This window comes from Rhopilema esculentum, chromosome 7 (assembly GCF_057945365.1).
Source record: "Rhopilema esculentum isolate cy_ngs chromosome 7, ASM5794536v1, whole genome shotgun sequence".
Lineage (NCBI taxonomy): Eukaryota > Metazoa > Cnidaria > Scyphozoa > Rhizostomeae > Rhizostomatidae > Rhopilema > Rhopilema esculentum.
The window spans coordinates 10,368,246-10,389,409 of NC_142821.1; the positions used below are offsets into that span (position 1 = coordinate 10,368,246).

Consider the following 21,164-nt stretch of genomic DNA (forward strand, 5'->3'; position numbering starts at 1 on the left):
TATTCAAATCGTCAACATAAAAGCGACTCAATGATTAAATTGGATTAGGATAATCCTCTTTGCAACATTTAAGGCACTATGTTTAGAGAATACTTTTGACTGCCCGCTATCTCCAACACTCGCTTGCTTGAACCCTTTTCTGTTTTCCATTGAGGAAGAATACGAGATCTGGACTTAGATCCGGTGTTTTGTTCAGGTCCCTGACCTTCTGTTTGAAAAAACCTGATTAAAAGAATAAAGTAGTTTTTCCACCTTTGAGAAAAAGTTATAATCACATTGTTCAATTTTTAAATTAGTTGCTGTTGTAAGTTAGTTAAAGATCAGACAATAACCAGCCTAAGTTACTCTTTACTGCAATTAGACCTCTATTTCCTTTTAATACCTCACCCAACATAAAACTGTAATGATAATCTACGCCCATGAGCTAATCTATCTTACCTCGTGGCTATCCTCATTTACTGACTGGCCTAAAGTTTACTAGGTTGACAAAACACGAAACATCCTCCTTTTCGCGTTTTTTGAAGCTCAAATCTATGACAAGAAGTTTTTTGAAGTATTGGTTACTTACAGCTCAAGTGCTGAGCTACACATTTCCAGAAAAAGCTCAATTGAAAATAACCCAAATTAAGTTGACTGACATAGAGCGCAAAAATCACTGTTCTTACAAGTTGTCGAGGCCAGTTTGGGCTACACAGCACAGCCTTAACAACTTTAAAACTCTATATAGTTATTTTAACCAAGTGATAGACCTTTTGTTGGAACATGAACGAACATGAATCATTTTTTTAAAACAACGTTTTCCACGACTTCAAGGAGGAAATACTGGACGACCCAAAAACTGTAGTTAGGGGCAACAACAACAAAATACCCGATTCTGCCCAGTGAATTTGTCGTCAAAATAACTTTATATTAACTCGGCACCTCCGTTGACAGTGAGCAAAACAATCCACCGTCGCAAATCTTTGCATTTCCAACAGTGAAGTCAAAAGCAATTTGAAAATGATTTAGCTGGAAACCATAGATTTTTTGACAAAACGAATCCTTACGTGTAGTCGTATGTAGACTGTATATGACATGTTCAGTGAATTTTGAGCACGATCAAAAAGGTGGATCGGGTGTCGACTTTGCGCACGAGCAGTTGCTTCACTATAAGATTAACAAGAACAAAAACCCAGAGCGCTGCAGCAAGCCTTGGAAGGCAAAGATTCTTCCCGGCGAAGTGGAGATGTTAGGATTGCAGACAGCAGCGGGGGTATTGGGGGTAATATTTGTCAAAACATGGTCTACATATTTCTTCTAGAAATGGATTAAAAGCGCTAGGTAGGGGTAGATCAAATTTCTAAAGAAAAATTAACATAGAACAAAGGCATCACTGGCATCACGCCCATTACCCAGAGGCGGATCCAGCGGAAAATCTGAGGGGTGCTTAAGGGCGTTGCCTTAATAGCCATAATAATGCCACACCCCAATTTTACTTACGGTTAAATGAAGGCAACATCCATCTTGATGAATTAATCTTTTTTAAATTCAGGTATTAAAGCATAACTATATAGAAAATTATCTTTTTTGTTAGAAGCCTATTTGCTAGCAATGCTAGTTAAAAATAACACTGCTACCTTTGCAGTTTGTACATCACATTAATCAATGAATGACATTTTAGGTCGTTAGTCAATATTTGATTGCTCTGCAATATTCAGACGCTGGTTCATTTTTGTAAAAAGGCAGCTAAAATGTTTATGATAAAATGGATTGGGTATACCCTAAGTGCCAGAATCCGCTGAGTCATGATTTTCATGAATGTCACGCTATTGGTTGACCTTGAACTGGTCACATGAACTCACCTCGTACTGATTGACAAAACAATTTCCATCAATAGCAAGTTGTCAACAACGGATGCAAGTATCACATGAAACAGCAGCGATCTGTAAAAGGACAAAATTTCGTTAAGGAAACTTTTGCTTGTTCGCTGTTTGAATTTCATTTGCGTGCTTGACTTTTGTTCGCACCTTGGCCAATTTCCATGTAACATCCTGTCTTGTGATCAGCTTCTTTGTTCTCTTTTGTATAACTGTCCTAATTATCTTAATTGCTGTTGAGTAAAGTATTTGCTGGCTTTTTTGAGTAATTCAGTCGTTGAATTTAGTCGCTAGAGTTTACACGTGATTTCAGATGTTCGGATAGCCGTTGTTATTTCAAGAAGTTTGAAGCATACCAGTTTTGCCGAAGTGACCCGTTTAGTCGTTGTTGAATAAGATGAAACTATAAGAACCGTCGAGCCAAGAAATCAGAACACGCTTATCGAATTTTGTACTTTCTTTTACTGCTGAATCTGCGAACACAAGCCTGTAAAACCCTCGTAAACTAGTAGTTTTACATTGGTGACCACGACGTGACAACTCGTGACCTTCATTTGGAGCTGAAAAAATGATGTCGTTTGAGCAATCGAAAGATATTTTATTAAAGATCGTCACAAAAGTAATCGCTTATATGGCTGAAAGATAAGGCTGGCTGAAGAAAAAGCAAGAAACCCCTTCGCCAACCGCACAAAAGTATACAGAGGGGAGGACGGACGGCCCATTTGTTACAGCTGCTTACGAATAGGCCACGTTTCAAAATACTGCTGGGACAGGCGATATGCCCAGGCTAGTGACGTCAAAGACAGTATCAAGTTTGGGATCCCGCAGTATGTATCCATTTTTCAGAACGCACTAGATGGACTGGAAACCAAAATGAGGGACTTGAGGGAATTAAATCGAGAACTCAAGGATTGGACAATGCCCTGTAAGTTTGATGTTGTTCCATCAGTGCCTAATCATTCTTATGAAACGCAAGGGCAGAATCAGATGGAATCTTACGAGCACGTTTCTTCGCTTGGAAAAGAGATTTGTCATGAAAGACAACAAATGGCTGATAAAAGGGAATCCCTCCAAGAGAAACACAAACTTGATTGGAAACATGGACATTTGAAAAGAGACTATGGAGAACCGCTTAGAGATATTACATGAAGTAGCTGTATTGTGAACTAACTGTATTTTAAATTTCTTGTTTTGTTTGTTGTTCTATTTGCATTTCTCTCTGAATAATTCAAGCCAGGAGGCTTGTCTTTGAAGGAGGGAGTAATGTTATACAACTAGTTTTGTCTGTCGTGCATAGTGTTTGTGGTTCGTTATTGTTAATGAGAATGTCTTTCGATGTTTGCGTCAGTCATTTTGTTTGTCATCGTGCCATCTCTATTTTAGTTGTTATTAGTCCATTTGCTGTTAATTTGTGTCATTAGGGTTTTGTGTGCGTCACTCATGTTGTTAAAAGCGTATGTTCTTTGCGAGCAAGTCCAGTCGAGTCGAAGTTGTCGTTGAATGAAGTCGTTATGTTGTAATCGTTGGTTGCTGCTAATTTATACTTTCACTATTGAAGAATCTTGATTTAAAAAACGTTATTGCGAACTGGAGTCTGGTTTATGATCTTTATCTGCCCTGTAAAACTTAGTAGTTTTACAGATCACGCCGAATCCAAATGACCCTCTATAGAGAAGGCCTATTTACCATGACTGAATGCCTTTAAATCAATACTTGTAAGAATTTGTTGATAAAAATTGATTGTTTTACTAAGTACCTTGTGTTGAAGTAGTACGTTTTTGGGGTCATCTGCATTTGGCAAGAAATAGGTATCGAATTCATTCTGGTAGAAATTACCATACCACCCCAACAACCAAAAATCCTTGGCACAATTTTTTTGGGGGTGCGCATTTTTCTCTGTAAAATTCGATATTTTTGTCAAATTAATCCAAAAAGTATTCTGTTAAAACGTTTTGCATTTAAAGCCTGGTAAAGGAAACTACCAACCTGAAAGGCCGAAGGTCAGAACTTCCACGGGACAGTACTTGAACCTTTGGCATTTGCAGTTCAGCGAACTCATCGATCTGTGTATTCCCACAAATCACGACACCATCCACCAGGCTCTTATCAAAAACTTCTCTCACGATTGACTGAATACTCAAAAGCTCGTTTTCCGTTTCAATTTCTTCAGCCGACTGGCAACCAATAATCGAGAACACCTGCAACAGCAACGACTTTATGTCCGCCATTGCTGCTACACGAACAGGTTTAGTCGTTTCAGTGACGGTATGCACCAGTGTATATTGAATGATTGATAGGGGTGCTCAGATGAGCCGAAATTTGGCAATTGGATTGATTGAAGCCTTGTTTTGATTGATAGGGGTGCTCGACATTGTGGAAAAACATATCAGAGCGTGATGTGATTGGCTCAGTTGCAACTTTGACCTTATGGGTGGATTGATAGGGCTCAAGCACCCGTAGAATTGAAGTAGCTCATTGGCTGAGAGTGTGGTTTGATGGACAAGTAAAAAAATTCGTTCCAGGGCAGCTCAACATGAAATTTCTAGCTATTTATAGTTTAAAGCAGATACAGGTTATGCTAACTAACGCATGACCGTATGTCATTAGTTTACTGGAAAATGCATTTACATCATCTAAAAGGATTCAAGACGTTTTTCAGAGATTAGAGAAAATGCATTGAATGTTATATCTCCGAAAATTCTGACCGGTGCTCAAGCACCCATAGCACCCCCCTAGATCCGCCTCTGCATTGCCCTCCCACTCTGAAGTAGTTGGCGCTGCCACTGATTGCAGAGGAAAATGAAGAAGAAATGAATGTACGCAGGCTCAGTCCTGGCACAAAAAAGCACATTATTCGTATTGAGTATTTTGTTTGGGGCGTAATGACAATTAATCACGCTGTTCAGTCAAGAAATCATTACATCTGATAACATTCTGAAATACGTACCTATGACCATGATAAAAAATGTGATGGTTTTATTGCATAAAAGTAGACAAGCAGATCAAAGCAAATAGATAAGCAAATCATCCGTTAATGTGCTCTCATTCAGTAACTTTGTTAGGTGCTTTTCTTTACTTAAAGCCCAAAAGCCTCGTGTTCACGTGTTTATATCATAGTTTTTCTAAAACAACAAACGCTGAAGGACCGTCATGAATTATTCTCCCGTCTTCATCATTTGGCAAATCAATCTTGTGACTGTTTTTCATGTACCCTTCTTCAATACTAAATTTGCCATACAGCGTTGCATCCTGTAAGCGTAGATACTCTTTCAAATCATCAAATTTTGTAAATCTTGGAATCCGACCTGAGTCAACAACTTTAAAGCCCACTTTTGCTGATACATCAACAAGCCTTCCAAGGCTGATTGGCTTTACCATTTCATAAAGCCTCTTCAAATCTTCGGGATTCGAATTCGCAATCACTTTGACCACATTTTCGGGGATCGCTTCAACAACATTATGTGCTGCCAATCCCCCAGATTTCATTGCAACAAAGCTTAACCTCATTGTCTCCTCAAATTCCTCATCATTCATCCAGTGTAGTACATAATTGCTGTATATAACATCGTAGGCCTGCTCTTTACCCTTCAAAGCTTCAACTCCAGTGCTTTTGATAAACTCCAGTCCTTCTATGTCAGAGTACTTCTCAACGGCCACGTGGATTCTGTTCTCTTCAGGATCGCAGGCAGTCACTGTTCCATTCTTAACCACATCTCGAGCCAGATATGCTGCAGTTGCCCCGGTTCCACATCCAATCTCTAACACATTGCTGTTATCAGGAATCTTTATTCGATCTACTAGGACCCTGGTGTGAGCTTCTTGAAATGACGTCGAAAGTCGCAAGTAGGCTTCTGAAGATGATTTACTTTCCGCCATGTCCGCCATGCATAGGTAACAATGCGTTACATGAATGTTTTCATGACAAAACATGGATACCAGACATGGATACCAGACAGAGACACCAGAGTGTATATATAAAAGAGGTATTCTCAAAGGCCGGGTCACGTGGCCGGGTTACCCGACAGATTATTCAACAAGAAGAATCAAACTCTTTTTTATTCTTGCTTATAATCTGATGAAGAATTTTTTCAAAGAATAGTCTTATCACCTCATTTTTCCATTGTTAGAAAGAAAAAACTCTCTCTGAGGCCTAGTTTAAAGGTCGCATTTCTGCCGCGTCGAATTAAATGCAATTAATTTCGACCATAATGCGGCAAAATACGACAGTGGATTTAAAGGTCGAATTTAATTATGTCGCGTCGAATTCAAAAGTGGCGCCAAATATCTGAACGCATGCGCTTTAGGTATTGTTAGTGTTTTGGCGGGCTTCTTCTTAAAATTATACCAAAAACTGCGATCAAAGTTTCGAAGTTTCACATCTAGATGAAAATGAGCTCGGAAGAATTTAACAAAAACGACGAACTGGAATTTGAAAATGACGAAGAAGCAGGAAGTAGCAGTGGAAATGAAGGCAGTGATAGCATGCAAGGCGGAGAGTCTTTTGACACCTCTATTAGGCCTAGGGAAAAGGCAACAAAACGAAAGAGAAGTGGTCGCAAATCGACATGGCCCGAAGAAATAATCGATGACCTCGTAGATATTGTTTGTGAAGATGAATATTTAAGGCGAAAAATTTTATTTACGAACAATAAGAACTCAAAAAACAGTGAAGTATTCTTTCAGCGCGATGCGAGGACCGGGGGAAGACATGCGATTTTACTGTTGCCCAGGCACGAAACAAGTTCAACGCCTTGGTCGCAATTTGTAAAAAGGCATCCCTTACAAGGAAAACTGCATCAGGGATAGAGGATTTCATACAAAAGCAAGGATATGGTAAATGGTTTTCCCAGCTCTTCCCCTAAATTCAGAGCAGGGAATCCGCCCAACCGGAACAGGCAAACGAACGAATCTTTTTAATCTTGCGCATTTCATCATTTAATTTTGAAGAATTGAAAAACAGGAGATTCGAGGCACTGTTTGTCGCCGCCATTTTCTCCAACTGACGGGCTATTTTACGCATGCGCAGTTGGTTGGAAATAATGTAAGCTGCTGCTAATATCTGGAACACACCTTTGTTTAATTTAATTCGACGCGACAGAAAAGCGACCTTTAAAGCCAGTCGCGCTACTGCCGTTTTATGCGACAAGCCTGGTGAACTACCGTCGTATTTAATTATTTAATGCGGCAATGGATTTAAAGGTCGCATTTGTGTCGCATTAAATTGACACTTAGTTTTTTTAACCTCTTTAATTTAATTCGATGCGGCAGAAATGCGACCTTTAAACTATTTATATGGTGGACGCCCCGTGGATTCAAGCCTGGGTAGTTTGTTAGATCTCCCTCGGGACAATTTCTATAAGCCTTAAGGCGAATTCTTTCGCGCGAATCGAATAAATATTCGTAGCGATAGAGTAGGACCGTGATCTACTTTCTGCGAATCGAATTTTTTCGCTGCGAAATCTGAGAACATTAAACCACGCATGCTCACATTGGCAAAAATTCGATTCGCGCAAAAGAATTCGCCTAGTGGAAATCAGCCTTTAGAAACCTTCCCAAGAAAAAAATAAGGCAGGGTTCGAGAAGGCACTTTAATATGTTTTCTATAGGCCTTCCTCGCGGTCATTGACCATACGACCGCCGTGTTTTCCGGGCTATGTGAAAAGGAAACTTATAACAACGTCTTGAACGTAATAAAGCTACTCTAGCAAGTTGGGACTACATTTTTTGCAGTTCTTTCTTGCAAGAATATTCTAAAAAGATCTTAAGGAGATTTTTCGGTGTCTATTTCACTCCTATCTGTTGCTCAACTTGCATACTGTCGAGAAATGCGCTCGCCCTTGCTTAGAGATTTATTTTCATATTATATTACGTCAGTTAGTTGTGTTTTTGAATTTGCTGTTTGTTTAATTATTGTTTGTGATTTAACGTGAATTTCTTTGGTTCGTTTATATCATGTAGTAATTATTGTTAGCATGGTATGCTATATGTACTGCTCTGAGGCATCAAAGTTCGTAGAAAATATTCTAGGACAAGCCCATCTAACAAACTCCTCCGGTTGTGCTACGTAGTACCATCAAATTCTTAATGAAAAAAACTGATTGTGTAATGTTATTGAACTTTCTATTGATTCTTCTGATAATTGCTGTAATAGGTCTTCATTGAGGTACTGAAGGTGTATCGATAAGATGTAGCAAATTAAGATTGATGTGCGTCAACCGCGTTTGCAGCGCGTCCGTTAGTTTTAGGCTCGTTCCAAACGTGGAACTTCTCATGTCCCCAACTAAAATCAGTTTAGTGAAGCACCTGAACTTGTTTGGTGCGGCTCTCGTTTCAAACGTCGAAGTTAATTGTGCCGCTCGTCGGGTGTGAGTCTTTTGCATGAAGTATTTCAGGTTTGATAACGGACATTCAAAATGGTCCGAAACATACATTTCGCATTTGTGAGAAGATTGTTGATGGAATCCAGAAGAAGGTGGAAAGTGGCAGAGACAAGATTGATGATTGAAGACTGTAGTGAAGCAAAGAAGAAGGAGAGTTCACTTGCTGTCTAGTGGTGCTACTTGCTCTCTTGTTGTTGACAGCTTCGAGGAAATTGACAGCAACCCAACAAGGAATGAGGGCAAAGAAGACACGCCACGTCCCCCCCCCCCCCCCCCATTTCTAAGCAGAATCGATTTTGTATTTCGTCTAAATTCGATGAGAAAATGTTGGGGGAGGGGTAATATTTTGACGCCGTACTTTTTGTGATGTATTCCTATGATTTTCAAACTGCCAATTTTCAAACAAAAGTTTGTCATAGGCGTTCCCTTCGGATAAAATTGGCGTTCCCTGTTGGTAAAAGGGCATTTTCTGATGGTTAAAAGGGCGTGGCTTAAATTTGTTTGGTTTGTCCCCCCCAGAGCTTAGTGGCTGGCGCCGCCATTGCTGGAACACGATACTTGGAGGCAAGAGAGCAATCACAACAAACCTTCGACTGTGCGGATTTGCAGAGGCGTAAATAATTCTCCAAGATGCCATACAGACCTACTAAATACCTTTTTAACGGTGTTTTACTGATTGTTTAAACCGCTCTCACAGTCACGAACCTCCTTGCCATATTGCTAACGAGATGATAAGATACCAGAATATTCCATGTTTAAGAAGAAATGATCAGATATCATTACATAATCTAATGCCTCGAAAACCTTTTGCAGCAGATTTAAAGGTTTGTGTGTTGTCAGAGTAAAGATTCCTTGGTAATCCTCACTGAGCTACAAATCGACGAAACGGTCAAATTCTGCACCACTTCTAAACGAACTGCTCTAGTGGACATGCAAGTAAACAGGCAGATATAATTTTAAGATCAATACGTTTCTTAATTGCCTCACAACCTTTTAGAATTAATTAGTTCTGAAGTATAGCTTGAACCCAACTACAATTCTTGAGCCGTTGTTAACAGGACTAAATTTACTGATATCGATGAGATTTGGAATAATTCCTTGATTATCAACCATGTTAATAAAAGCAAATGAGACATCAATTTAGGGGTACTTAATAATTTCTTAAGTAACCTCTTCGTTACGTTGATCTTTTATCGAAACGCTGATCGTCTTAGGGCAGGTTGCCGAGGGTTGGAATAAAAATTGGTCAATGACACCACATACGATTGTTTGGTAGGTTGCTCACCTGGCTGCCTCTAGAAGAAATATCAACTGGATTTTTACTTCTTGGGTAAAATTCCCATTTACTTGGTTCCAAAAACTTCAAAATAACTTCAACTTGGAATTGAACAAGTTGTTTAAAATCTTTGAAGTTCTTTATTCGACACATATGAATAACAGATGCATATGCTTATTCGCTGGCATCAGAGAATCCGTGCAGTTGAACGTCGTTTATTTTCTTATCCTTCCTAATAATAATATGGAAAAGACACTGATGGAGAGGAATTTAGGTTTGATGATAAGCTGGGATTATCGTGTTCGAAATTCCTGCAAGTTAACAGTTACTTCCCTAAAAAGACACTTCATTTTCATAGTAAATGGACTGAAAGCCCCTAAAGTATTAAATATCTTAGCGGAGAGTTTACGAAGCGATCTCGCAGTAAATGGCAGGACGAAAGTATAATTCTTCACCTTAGTCAAATCAAAATCGATCTCTTCATTTGGTGTATCCCAACCATCGCTAAGCATTTTCAAAAAATAAGCGAATAGAGTATAGATTCTTGCTTTCCATTTGCTCATAGGTTCTTTAGAATTTAAATGCTTTTTTAACAGTTGAACCCTCCGGTATTCGCAATTTGCCTACGTAAATTTCTATCCTTTTTTCAAATTGTTTCGTAGCCTGTATTCAAATCGTCAACATAAAAGCGAATCAACGATTGAATTGGACTAGGATAATCCTCTTTGCAACCTTTTAAGGCACTATATTTAGAGTATACTTTTGACTCCCCGCTATCTCCAACATTCGCTTGCTTGAACCATTTTCTGCAGAATGCGCGTCACCTCGAAGAATAAAGTAGTTTTTCCACTTTTGAAAAAAAGTTGTAATCACGTTGTTCAATTTTTAAATAAGATACTGTTGTAAGTTAGTTAAAGATTTGAGTTTGAATAGACAATAACCAGCCTAAGTTACTCTTTACTGCAATTAGCCCTCTATTTCCTTTTAATACCTCACATAACATAAAACTGTAATGATAATCTACGCCCATGAGCTAATCTACCTTGCCTCGTGGCTATCCTCATTTACTGACTGTTCTGCTAGCCTAAGGTTTACTAAGTTAACAAAACACGAAACATCCTCCTTTTCGCAAGTTTTTTGAAGTATTGGTTACTTACAGCTCAAGTGCTGAGCTACACATTTCAAGAAAAAGCTGAATTGAAAAAAACCCAAATTAAGTTGACTGACATAGAGTGCAAAAATCACTGTTCTTACAAGTTGTTGAGGTCAGTTTGGGCTACACAGCACAGCCTTAACAACTTTAAAACTCTATATAGTCATTTTAACCAAGTGACAGGCCTTTATGTTGGAACTTGAATCATTTTTTTAAAACAACGTTTTCCACGACTTCAAGGAGGAAATACTGGACGACCCAAAAACTGTAGTTAGGGGCAACAACAAGAAAATACCCGATTCTGCCCAGTGAATTTGTCGTCAAAATAACTTTATATTAACTCGGCACCTCCGTTCACAGTCAGCAAAACAATCCACCGTCGCAAATCTTTGCATTTCCAACAGTGAAGTCAAAAACAATTTGAAAATGATTTAGCTGGAAACCATAATTTTTTGACAAAACGAATCCTTACTTGTAGTCGTATGTAGGCTGTATATGATATGTTAAGTGAATTTTGAGCACGATCAAAAAGGTGGATCGGGTGTCGACTTTGCGCACGAGCAGTTGCTTCACTAAAAGATTAACAAGAACAAAAACCCAGAGCGCTGCAGCAAGCCTAGGAAGGCAAAGATTCTTCCCGGCGAAGTGGAGATGTTAGGATTGCAGACAGCAGCGGGGGGTATTGGGGGTAATATTTGTCAAAACATGGTCTCCATATTTCTTCTAGAAATGGATTAAAAGCGCTAGGTAGGGGTAGATCAAATTTCTAAAGAAAAATTAACATAGAACAAAGGCATCACTGGCATCACGCCCATCACCCTCCCACTCTGAAGTAGTTGGCGCTGCCACTGATTGCAGAGGAAAATGAAGAAGAAATGGATGTACGCAGGTTCAGTCCTGCCACAAAAAAGCACATTATTCGTATTGAGTATTTTGTTTGGGGCGTAATGACAATTAATCACGCTGTTCAGTCAAGAAATCATTACATCTGATAACATTCTGAAATACGTACCTATGACCATGATAAAAAATGTGATGGTTTTATTGCATAAAAGTAGACAAGCAGATCAAAGCAAATAGATAAGCAAATCATCCGTTAATGTGCTCTCATTCAGTAACTTTGTTAGGTGCTTTTCTTTACTTAAAGCCCAAAAGCCTCGTGTTCACGTGTTTATATCATAGTTTTTCTAAAACAACAAACGCTGAAGGACCGTCATGAATTATTCTCCCGTCTTCATCCTTTGGCAAATCAATCTTGTGACTGTTTTTCATGTAACCTTCTTCAATACCAAATTTACCGTACAGCGTTGCATCCAGTAAACGTAGATACTCTTTCAAATCATCAAATTTTGTAAATCTTGGAATCCGACCTGAGTCTACAACCTTAAAGCCCACTTTTGCTGATACATCAACAAGCCTTTCAAGGCTGATTGGCTTTCCTATTTCATAAAGCCTCTTCAAATCTTCGGGATTTGAATTCGCAACCACCTTAACTATATTTGCAGGGACCTCTTCAGTAACATTATGGGCTGCAAATCCCCCAGATTTCATTGCAACAAAGCTTAGCCTCATTGTCTCCTCAAATTCCTCATCAGACATCCAGTGTAGTACATAATTGCTGTATATAACATCGTAGGCCTGTTCTTTACCCTTCAAAGCTTCAACTCCAGTGCTTTTTATAAACTCTAGTCCTTCTATGTCCGAGTACTTCTCAGCGGCTACGCGGATTCTGTTCTCTTGAGGATCGCAGCCAGTTACAGTTCCGTTCCTGACCACATCTCGAGCCAGATATGCTGCAGTTGCCCCGGTTCCGCATCCAATTTCTAACACATTGCTGTTTTCAGAAATCTTTATTCGATCTACTAGGACCTTAGCGTGAGCTCCTTGAAATGATGTCGAAAGTCGCGAGTAGGTTTCTGAAAATGATTTATTTTCCCCCATATTTGCTACCATACAGTAGATATGGATGTTTGACGTACCTGTTTGAATAAAAACAAAATACCTTCCGAATTTTGTTCGCGAAGCTACTGTTGTACGTTGAACAGGATGCCCACCCCGTCACGGCCGATTAGCTAAGAGCCAGGGCACAAGAAGGATGGTCTGGAAACTGGCTATAGCCTATTGTTCTACGTCGATTCTAAAAGACTGAACACTCCATGAACAGGCTATTAAGCGGCTGAACACCCTTTAAAACATATCAAAATCGGCATATGATTCGAAAAATAATTTGGTAAATCAATCGAAATTAATTTTGGGGCGGGAAAGGGCCTGATAAGTCCAATGCTGTTGGTGTTGTTACAGCCAACTGATGTTTTGCGCGCCAAAAGTGTGAACGGGGGTTTGTACCATAGAAATGGTTTGTACACGCAGAGCAAATTCGATTTTGACTCCCTTTGTGCATTGAAGCAATTTCCCGTTGTTTTCAAATCTTTCACACCCAGTAACAATGTAAAAATACGACATGTCACTTGACTACCTATTGTCCTCCAAACAATTGTTCTTCCCATCCGCTAATTTGCCCAAATGGTCACGGCATAGAATAGAAATTAACTATTATGTGGTCATGAAATGCTAGTGCACGCTAGCTAGTTCATGCAAGCAGAACGAGACACACATCTCCTCTCTTGTTGTGTTGTTATTCTCCAGGAAGTGACGTATCCTGCTGGTGCACTCGCAGTCCCAATTCCTGGATGGGATTTTTATAAGGAATTGTTGACAAATGAAACAGAAAATGCACAGTGTAGGACTTGTTAGAGGGTAGCGACAGGGCCACAGCATGCGACTTAAAAGAGGGCTTAGGAGGGGCAAATTTTGGGGCCCGTGCTCGAATGAGACCATGATAATCTTACTTGAACCACAGAATAAGAATAAGTACACAGGTTCACGATATAAAAAGTGATGCTTTAATTTTATATAATAGAAGACAAACAAATAAAAGCAAATGAAACATCAACCTTTATTTTGTTCTCTTTCAGTAACTTGGTTGGGTGCTTTTATTCACTTAATTTTCTTAAAGCCTCGTGTTTACTTCTCATAATTTTTCTAAAACGACAAACGCTGATGGATTAACATGAATTATTTTGCCATCTTCATCCTTTGGCAAATCAATATTGTGTTTGTTTTTCATGCATCTTTCTTCGATACCAAATTTTCCACACAGTGTCGCATTCAGTAAACGTAGATAGTCCCTCAAGTCATCAAATTTTGTTACCATAGGAACCCGACCTGAGTCTACAACCTTAAAGCCAACTTTTGCTGATACATCAACAAGCCTTTCAAGGCTGATTGGCTTTCCCGTTTGAATGCGCCTCTTCACATTTTCAGCATTTAAATTCTCAAGCAACTTTAAAAAATTTTCAGGCGTCGTTTCACAAATATTATGGGCTGCAAATCCCCCCGATTTCATTGCAATAAAGCTTAACCTTATTGTCTCCTCAAATTCCTCATCAGACATCCAATTCAGTACATAATTGCTGTATATAACATCGTAGGCCTGTTCTTTACCCTTCAAAGCTTCAACTCCAGTGCATCTTATAAACTCCAGTCCTTCTATGTCCGAGTACTTCTCAGCGGCTACGCGGATTCTGTTCTCTTGAGGATCGCAGCCAGTTACTGTTCCATTCTTGACCACATCTCGGGCCAGATATGCTGCAGTTGCCCCAGTTCCACATCCAATTTCTAACACACTACTGCTATCATCAGAAAACTTAATTCGATCTATTAGGACCTTTGCATGAGCTTCTTGCAATGACGTTGATAGTCGCCAGTAGGTTTCTGAAGATGATTTACTTTCCGACATGTTTGCCATCATAGGTATAGGTAATAATGTGTAACATGAATATATGCCTGACAAGACAATGTCTTTTGAAATCTCCTTGCTCCCTTCAACAATGGGCTGCCAGTTAAATATCTGTTATGACAGTACTACCTCGTGGAATCGTCTGGTCGCTCAAAGGAAGTTCTATTGTCTGAGATAACTCTGGAACATACATGGATACCAGACATTGATACCAGACTGTCTATATAAATGAGGTATTCTTTTTGTTCTAGGGAGAGGGCAATTGCATTGATAGCGGAGGGCAGAGAAACTCCCCTGTGAAGCTAAACTGCTATTTTGTCGGAAAACTTCTGACTTTGTTGGAAATAAAACATGGCTGTCTACTCTTTACTAAGTATTACACATTGAGAGTAAAGATCTTAAAGTTGAATAGAATTACTTTTTTCGTTGTTCTGATTCAGATTTGCAATCCTTTACTGAAAAATGCCAAGGAGAAGAACAGAAAATCTTCCATTCGTATGATTTATAAAACTAAACTTTGTAAAAACGACAAGACTTTATCTCTTGTTTTATTTCAGATCTGATGTTGTTTTGTTATGTTCACATACAGGAAAGGATAAAAATGCTTATCAGAATTTTGTCAGAAAACCTTACTTCTCGCCCCTTCAATGAATTTTCTATTTACGCCACTGGGAGAGGGTCAGGTAACCAAGTATAGGTGTAAACATACTCTGGATGCAAGAGTTTCCATTATTTAGTCTAAAAAAATATAGTTCAAATCTAGTCACAGAAATATTTTACCGTACCCCCAATTCTTGAGGCTCTGGTACCTAGGGTAGTATAAAAATGATTGGAGGCCTTTTTCTGCAGAAAATTAAGCTTTGTCCAAAAGTGCACGACTGAGCCATAGCGAAGGTGACTTCCGCCAAATTTTTCTGTCCATCGGCTAATCCATTTCGTAACAAAGCTGTTTTTACTTGGATTTACATGAGGCCTTTTACATAACAAACTAAAAAGAACATCGTTATTTTCAATACGTTTTGCTCTACTAGAACGCGTTTTGCCCAATCAAAGGCATTTATCTGTAGCCACAGAAATAAGATTTAAGGAAGAGAAGGCTGCAGCATTTGCAAACGGTAGATGTTCATTTTAAAACGAAATCTCACACCTAAACTTACAAAGTTACTTAGTCTTTTCCTCGTGTTTATGATCGATTGCAAAACTACGTTCCATTTCTTACGCTTAAAAGTTTGTTTTAAAACAAGACCATTCCAATCTTCATGTCAGCATCCAATCAGCTAAAACTATTGAGAATGATCATATAAATAGTATGAATATTGCGTAAGGTCTTCCTTAGTTTAAAGTTGATGTTGTAAAAATTTTTGACGCATTTTCCACCGATCCCTATAATTTAATTTCTTCATTTTTGTTTACCGCCAATCAAAGTGGAGGACTTCACTTACCCTGGGTACTACAATTCCCATGATTTAATCTCAGAAAAATAGTTTAAAACTAGTCACATAAATTTTTTGGATACAATACTTTATCCCTGGCTTTATGAGGCTCTGGTACCCAGGGTGGTCTTCATTAAACCCCTGAACAATCTACATTCCCCCTAGAATAAACCTGAAGGGATACCACAAACCAAACATAAGCATGCAGCTAGGTTTTTATATAAAAATTCACGCACTCAAAAATTCTCTTTTACAACTTGTCGGGTAAATTTTCTTTGCCCCACCCCCTACAAAAATCCTTTGACACACCACTGTTAATTATGACACGATTTGGCAATAACTTTTAGGGTCTCAACACAAAATATTGTCCTGTTTGCGATGCGGAGCAATACTTTATGGATTATCTACTGGCATGTGAAAAATTTACCTGGTGCGCCCATATGGCCTTAATTTCGAGCGTGAAACAGAAAGCCAAACGAAAAAGCAGAGGAGCTTGCTCTCCTCCTATCTTCTATTTTCGCGATCGAATTTATGTTATCTGGCTCTCGTACCCAGGTTAGGCCTTAATACGCCGCCGCTTAACGGGCTTAAATTATCTGATACAGTTTTCAGGCATTAAAATTTACATGTCTTTGAAAGTATCAGACCTTATGCAGATGATATCTTGCTTTTAGTAAGTGGTAAATGTGCAAAGAGACAAAAGGAGAAATGCTGAATTAGAAAATGCACTTAGATGGTTTGCTGAAAAAAGCTCACACTCTATGCTAAATAAAGCCTGGTCTACAGGAGACGAATTTTTTGCGGGAAGCGAATTTTTTGCCACGAATTATTTAGCTGCGATTTTTGCTCTCGAATTCTAAGTTCAATTTACACTTGGCAGAAATTTTTATGCGAATTCGCTGCAAATATTGCAAAACAATATAGCGACTGTCGGAAGATTGCTGTTATCGGAAAGCTTAAAATTTCAAAGTTAACTTTATCGAAAAAGTGAGCAGGCAGCAAAAAAATGATGAATTCTTTCCGGTTCTGATGCCAAGGAAACATATCACAATGACACTGATTGAAGAGATAAGTGGAATAAAATATGCAGCATTTTGGCTCAAAAAATGTGTCTTTTACTAAAGACCTTCGATAATTCTCACTTGCTTGTTCGGTATCTGGTAGCCGTTCTATTTTGTACTTCTTGGAACTTTACTTGGTAGAGCTGGCTTGACCGTCTTGAATTTTAATTATATTAGAGTTGCAAAGCGTCTTAAAAATATTTTTAACCTTGAGCAAAAATATAGGCTAATGTTATGGTTTTTTTGTAAAACATTTTCCTAAAAAGATAAAATAATTGAAAAAAATATCAAGACAGAATTAAAATGCTAATTAATAACATGCTCAGAGCACCAATATATTTCCCCAAGTCTTTGAAATACTTTAGGTGTAGGGTATGTTACATGGATGCAGATATTTGTCATACTAGATTTAGTACTCCTTTCATATATTTAACTCTTTCGATCATCATCAGATTGGCTATTTGTCTTGTTTATATTCAGTATATTTCTTGGAGGATCCTCTAACCTTATCAGCTGGATACTTTTGTTCATTAAGTTTTACCTTTTCAACAACAGCTTTCGCCAAGTCAACTTTGCATTTATCTGCCAACCGCACAAGCAAAATGAGGACATCACTGAGCTCATGCCTCACATTCAGCAGATCTTTCTCAGTCCAACCTGAAAAAAAACTTTTCTGCTTATTAAACAAAATCATAACCTGCTGAACAAAAAACAAGCATTGCCTAAAGTGGCAGCACCAGCCACTGCAGAGTGGGAGGATAATGGGCATAGTCAGTGAGACCCACTGATCTATAAAAAAGACTGGACCGAGCTTCCTATTGTCTTGAAACAACAAAGTTTGAAGCCCGTTCAATTTCCAAAAGAAGAGGGCCCCAAACAATAGTGGGAAGCCATTCTTCAAAAAAAAATACTTGAACGATTTGAATTCGTGAGAGCTGTAATGCTGTGTGTATGAGTCCTGAAAAAGAACAAAGCCAGAGCAGCTGAAGAGGTTGCTATTACTGACACTTAAGGCCGTCTCTTAGCATGGGCTGTTCTGGAGCCCTCTTCTTGGATGGCGATACTCGGTTCACATTAGAAGCTTGATCCAGTCTATTTTATAGATCAGTGGTGCGACCACGCTCCTTCAGCCTGGCTTCAGTGCTTTGTACCAGATCATTTTCCTGAGAAAATATTATCTACCCCTACCTAGGGCTTCTTAATCAATTTCTGGAAGGAAAAGAAACATATGGACAATGTTTTGAAAAAGTGGAGGGATAGTAACCCCCTATACCTCCTTTGGGGCCATCACTGATTGCCTATAAATGCAGGGAGCAATAAAGTTGAGGTGAAATTCATGAGTACACTTCTAATCTTTTTTGCTCCACAAATTTCTCTTGCATTTCTATAGGCATATAAAAATTTATTTCAAATTGACTTGATATGTAATGGTGGTTTATTCAAATAAAGGATTATTAAATAACTATACATTTTGTATTTGAAAATGTGTGCAACTTCTTGCTAAATGATTAATATGTATTGGGATTTGGGATTAAACATACCAGGTAGTCCTTCCTTGACTTCACCTTTCCATTGGCTACAGAAAATAGTAGTAGAGTTTTAACACAGCCTTTATGAATACAAAATTCAAATTGATTGCTAGACAAGATCTGAGAGATAACAAATAAGAACCAAAGTTTCTAAAGAAAATCTCCAGGATTTCATATTATCAGGATAGCTAAAATTTTAAACTGTGAATGTAGGCAAAATCTAACAGAACTTATCTAGAGCAATTTAAGATTAGCTGAAGGCACAGCTGATCAATTAATCTTTTGATCAATCAATTTCAACAAGCCATATGGGGTCTCTGTGAGCTCTCCAGCAAAATGCAAGCATTTTATAATTAACCATTAGATCAAAGAAACCTAAGAATAATTGTTCATTGTTCCATGACCTTTGTGTTTCGTCTTTAAAAGACTGTTTTCTACAACTGATACTCCTCTATTCCATCCTGAAGTTTCCACCCAAATAAGAAGGTATTATCATATCTCCAAAATCACATTTTTTGCCAAGAAAACAATAATGGCCAAGCTAAAGATGGAGGGCTTCACATCTGCAATGTGAAATAACCAACCCTGGCCTCCACTTAACAAAACATATTGTTTTGAAACTGAAATTTCTAATAGAATTAAAAAACGGAGAAGTTAAGACTTGTCAAAGTGAACAGGAATGTAAATTTAATTAACTCCAGTAAGAGCATCAAATAGACAGCATTGTTACATTTGTAAACATTGCATTAATCAAGAATGGTTCATAAAATGATAGAGCAATCAAAAAAGTGAAAAAGAGCTAGAACTTTCAACTGTCTATTAAAAAGGTATGAAGAAATTATCTTCTAAAAACTAAAAGCAATTGCACTTAAAACAAATTTTCAATTTTTCATACTATTTGTTGGTTTAAATTTCTTTGATTGCTTTTATCATCAAATTACATCAGTTGTGAGAATTTTTCTAGTATACTTACAACACCTCTGCCAATTCACCAACTTCACCAACCTAAGATAAATTGATAAATAAAAAAATGAATTAAAATACTATCATACTACAATTTCCAAGTATGTTTGAAGCAAAATTGACACTTACTGATGATAGAAACAGAAAAATGTTATACCTTAATATCATGTTAATATGCTAAAGATACTGCTTCAGTTATTTATTACTTCAAAATAAATATGAATGCAATTCACTGTTAAAGAGAAATCTCTAGTTACAGCAATATCACACAAACCATTGCAAGCAGCAAATTCCGTGGTGAATGAAACTGGTCCCAGTCTCTTTCTTCAGCAAATTTTACTTGCTGCTTTCGTCTACAAGGGTAAAAGAACTAATTTGCAAAATTTATAAACTGGGAAGTTTTGCATCCAACCTTAACCAATTTTCTCATTATCATCGTTTGAGACTTGAGGCTTGGCTTTATCATCACATATCACTGTCTACGGCTCTACGATCATCCAACATCCAGAGGATGAAATTTGAGACACAACTTATTCTTAAACTTTATGAATTTGGGGCCTGGACATTCCTATACTTGGATTTGAGTTAGCGTTGTCAATTTCTTTCTTTAAATTTGCCAAAGAGGACCTCAGATTTGTAATAGTCATCTTGAAATAGTCATCTTGAACTGAAATAGGCCTAGTCAATTGAAAAAGGCAGTAGGTAGCGATATGCAACATCGATGGTCTCAACCCGAATCGAACCCAAGAATAAAAATTATTTATTCAGAAAGAGTACAAAGGTCTTCAGCAGCTTTGCTGGAAGAGTTATGAATAATGGGCGGCGGTACAAATTTGTTTTAGCATAGCAAAAAGCTTACATATCCTCTAACGTAAGGCCATCACTGAACATGAAACTCTTAATTTCTTTGGCGCAGTCTTCTCTTTCTTCCATTTTAATTTTTTTATAAAGTTTCCCGCCACGTCTCGTTTTGGGAACGAGGATCATTAGGCGTTTTGGGAACGTTTAACAGAGTACTGAATGGGAATAAACGGAATTGGCATTCCCTCCCACCAAATGAGTATTTCTTTCCGACGACCCAAGCATGCAATTTTTCGCACTCGCCTTGATAACTTTTTTACAGTTGACAACTAACATTGCTCGACTTGTTGGAAAGAACAACCTGAGCTCAGCCCATGGCAATCAAAGCGATCACTTTGACTAGGAGGTTAAAAAGTTCAATAAACTGGTGAGATTGTCCCCTACTTCTAATGCCGCTTGGACATTTACAGATTTTGCTAAGCAGCTGACATAAAAATGGAGGGGCATCGCCATACCCTACCACTTCCCCCTAAACAATTCTGCATCGATGTCGTTTTCAAAAATCCTTCTTGTCCTTAAAAGGTCTAGATTATTTGCAAAGGTCTTGACATAGTGTGGACAAATTATCTTATTATCCCTGGCACAAGTGTCTATTCCTTTGAAGCTAAATTGCTATCGTGTTTTCCATGGTCTCTTGAAGCTGCATTGCTTAAGGAAAAAAACTTTCGTAAAAAGCATTGATTTGCTTACTAAGCAAAGATATCCAGTAATATCCAATATATTGAAAAGCATTGGATATTACTGGATATCTGTACTTGTGAAAAATGGGCATGGTCATACGAAACCACACCCTTTTCTATGAAATCACCCCCGGAGCCATACATGCGTATGATCCAACACGCCACGTGTCTGA

General features: G+C 38.2%; 1 protein-coding gene across 1 annotated transcript; it reads right to left on the reverse strand.

Moving 5' to 3' along the window:
- Positions 1-15,569: 15,569 nt before the first annotated feature.
- Positions 15,570-21,127, reverse strand: LOC135683187 (dCTP pyrophosphatase 1). The gene is made up of 5 exons (XM_065198371.2): positions 20,310-21,127; positions 19,725-19,803; positions 19,461-19,492; positions 18,500-18,534; positions 15,570-17,615 (listed from the first exon to the last, which is right to left on the reverse strand). The coding sequence occupies exons 1-5, from the start codon at positions 20,435-20,437 to the stop codon at positions 17,416-17,418; spliced, it is 474 nt and encodes a 157-aa protein (XP_065054443.2). The 5' UTR covers positions 20,438-21,127; the 3' UTR covers positions 15,570-17,415.
- Positions 21,128-21,164: the final 37 nt, after the last annotated feature.

Bases quoted from the DNA above. Each gene is read 5' to 3' on its own strand.
- LOC135683187 (XM_065198371.2), bottom strand. From the start codon at position 20,437: ATGATCCTCGTTCCCAAAACGAGACGTGGCGGGAAACTTTATAAAAAA. The intron at 18,535-19,460 runs GTAAGTATACTA...TATTTTCTGTAG, and splicing joins GGTGAATTGGCAGAGGTGTT to CCAATGGAAAGGTGAAGTCA. The intron at 17,616-18,499 runs GTATGTTTAATC...GTTTTTTTTCAG, and splicing joins AGTCAAGGAAGGACTACCTG to GTTGGACTGAGAAAGATCTG.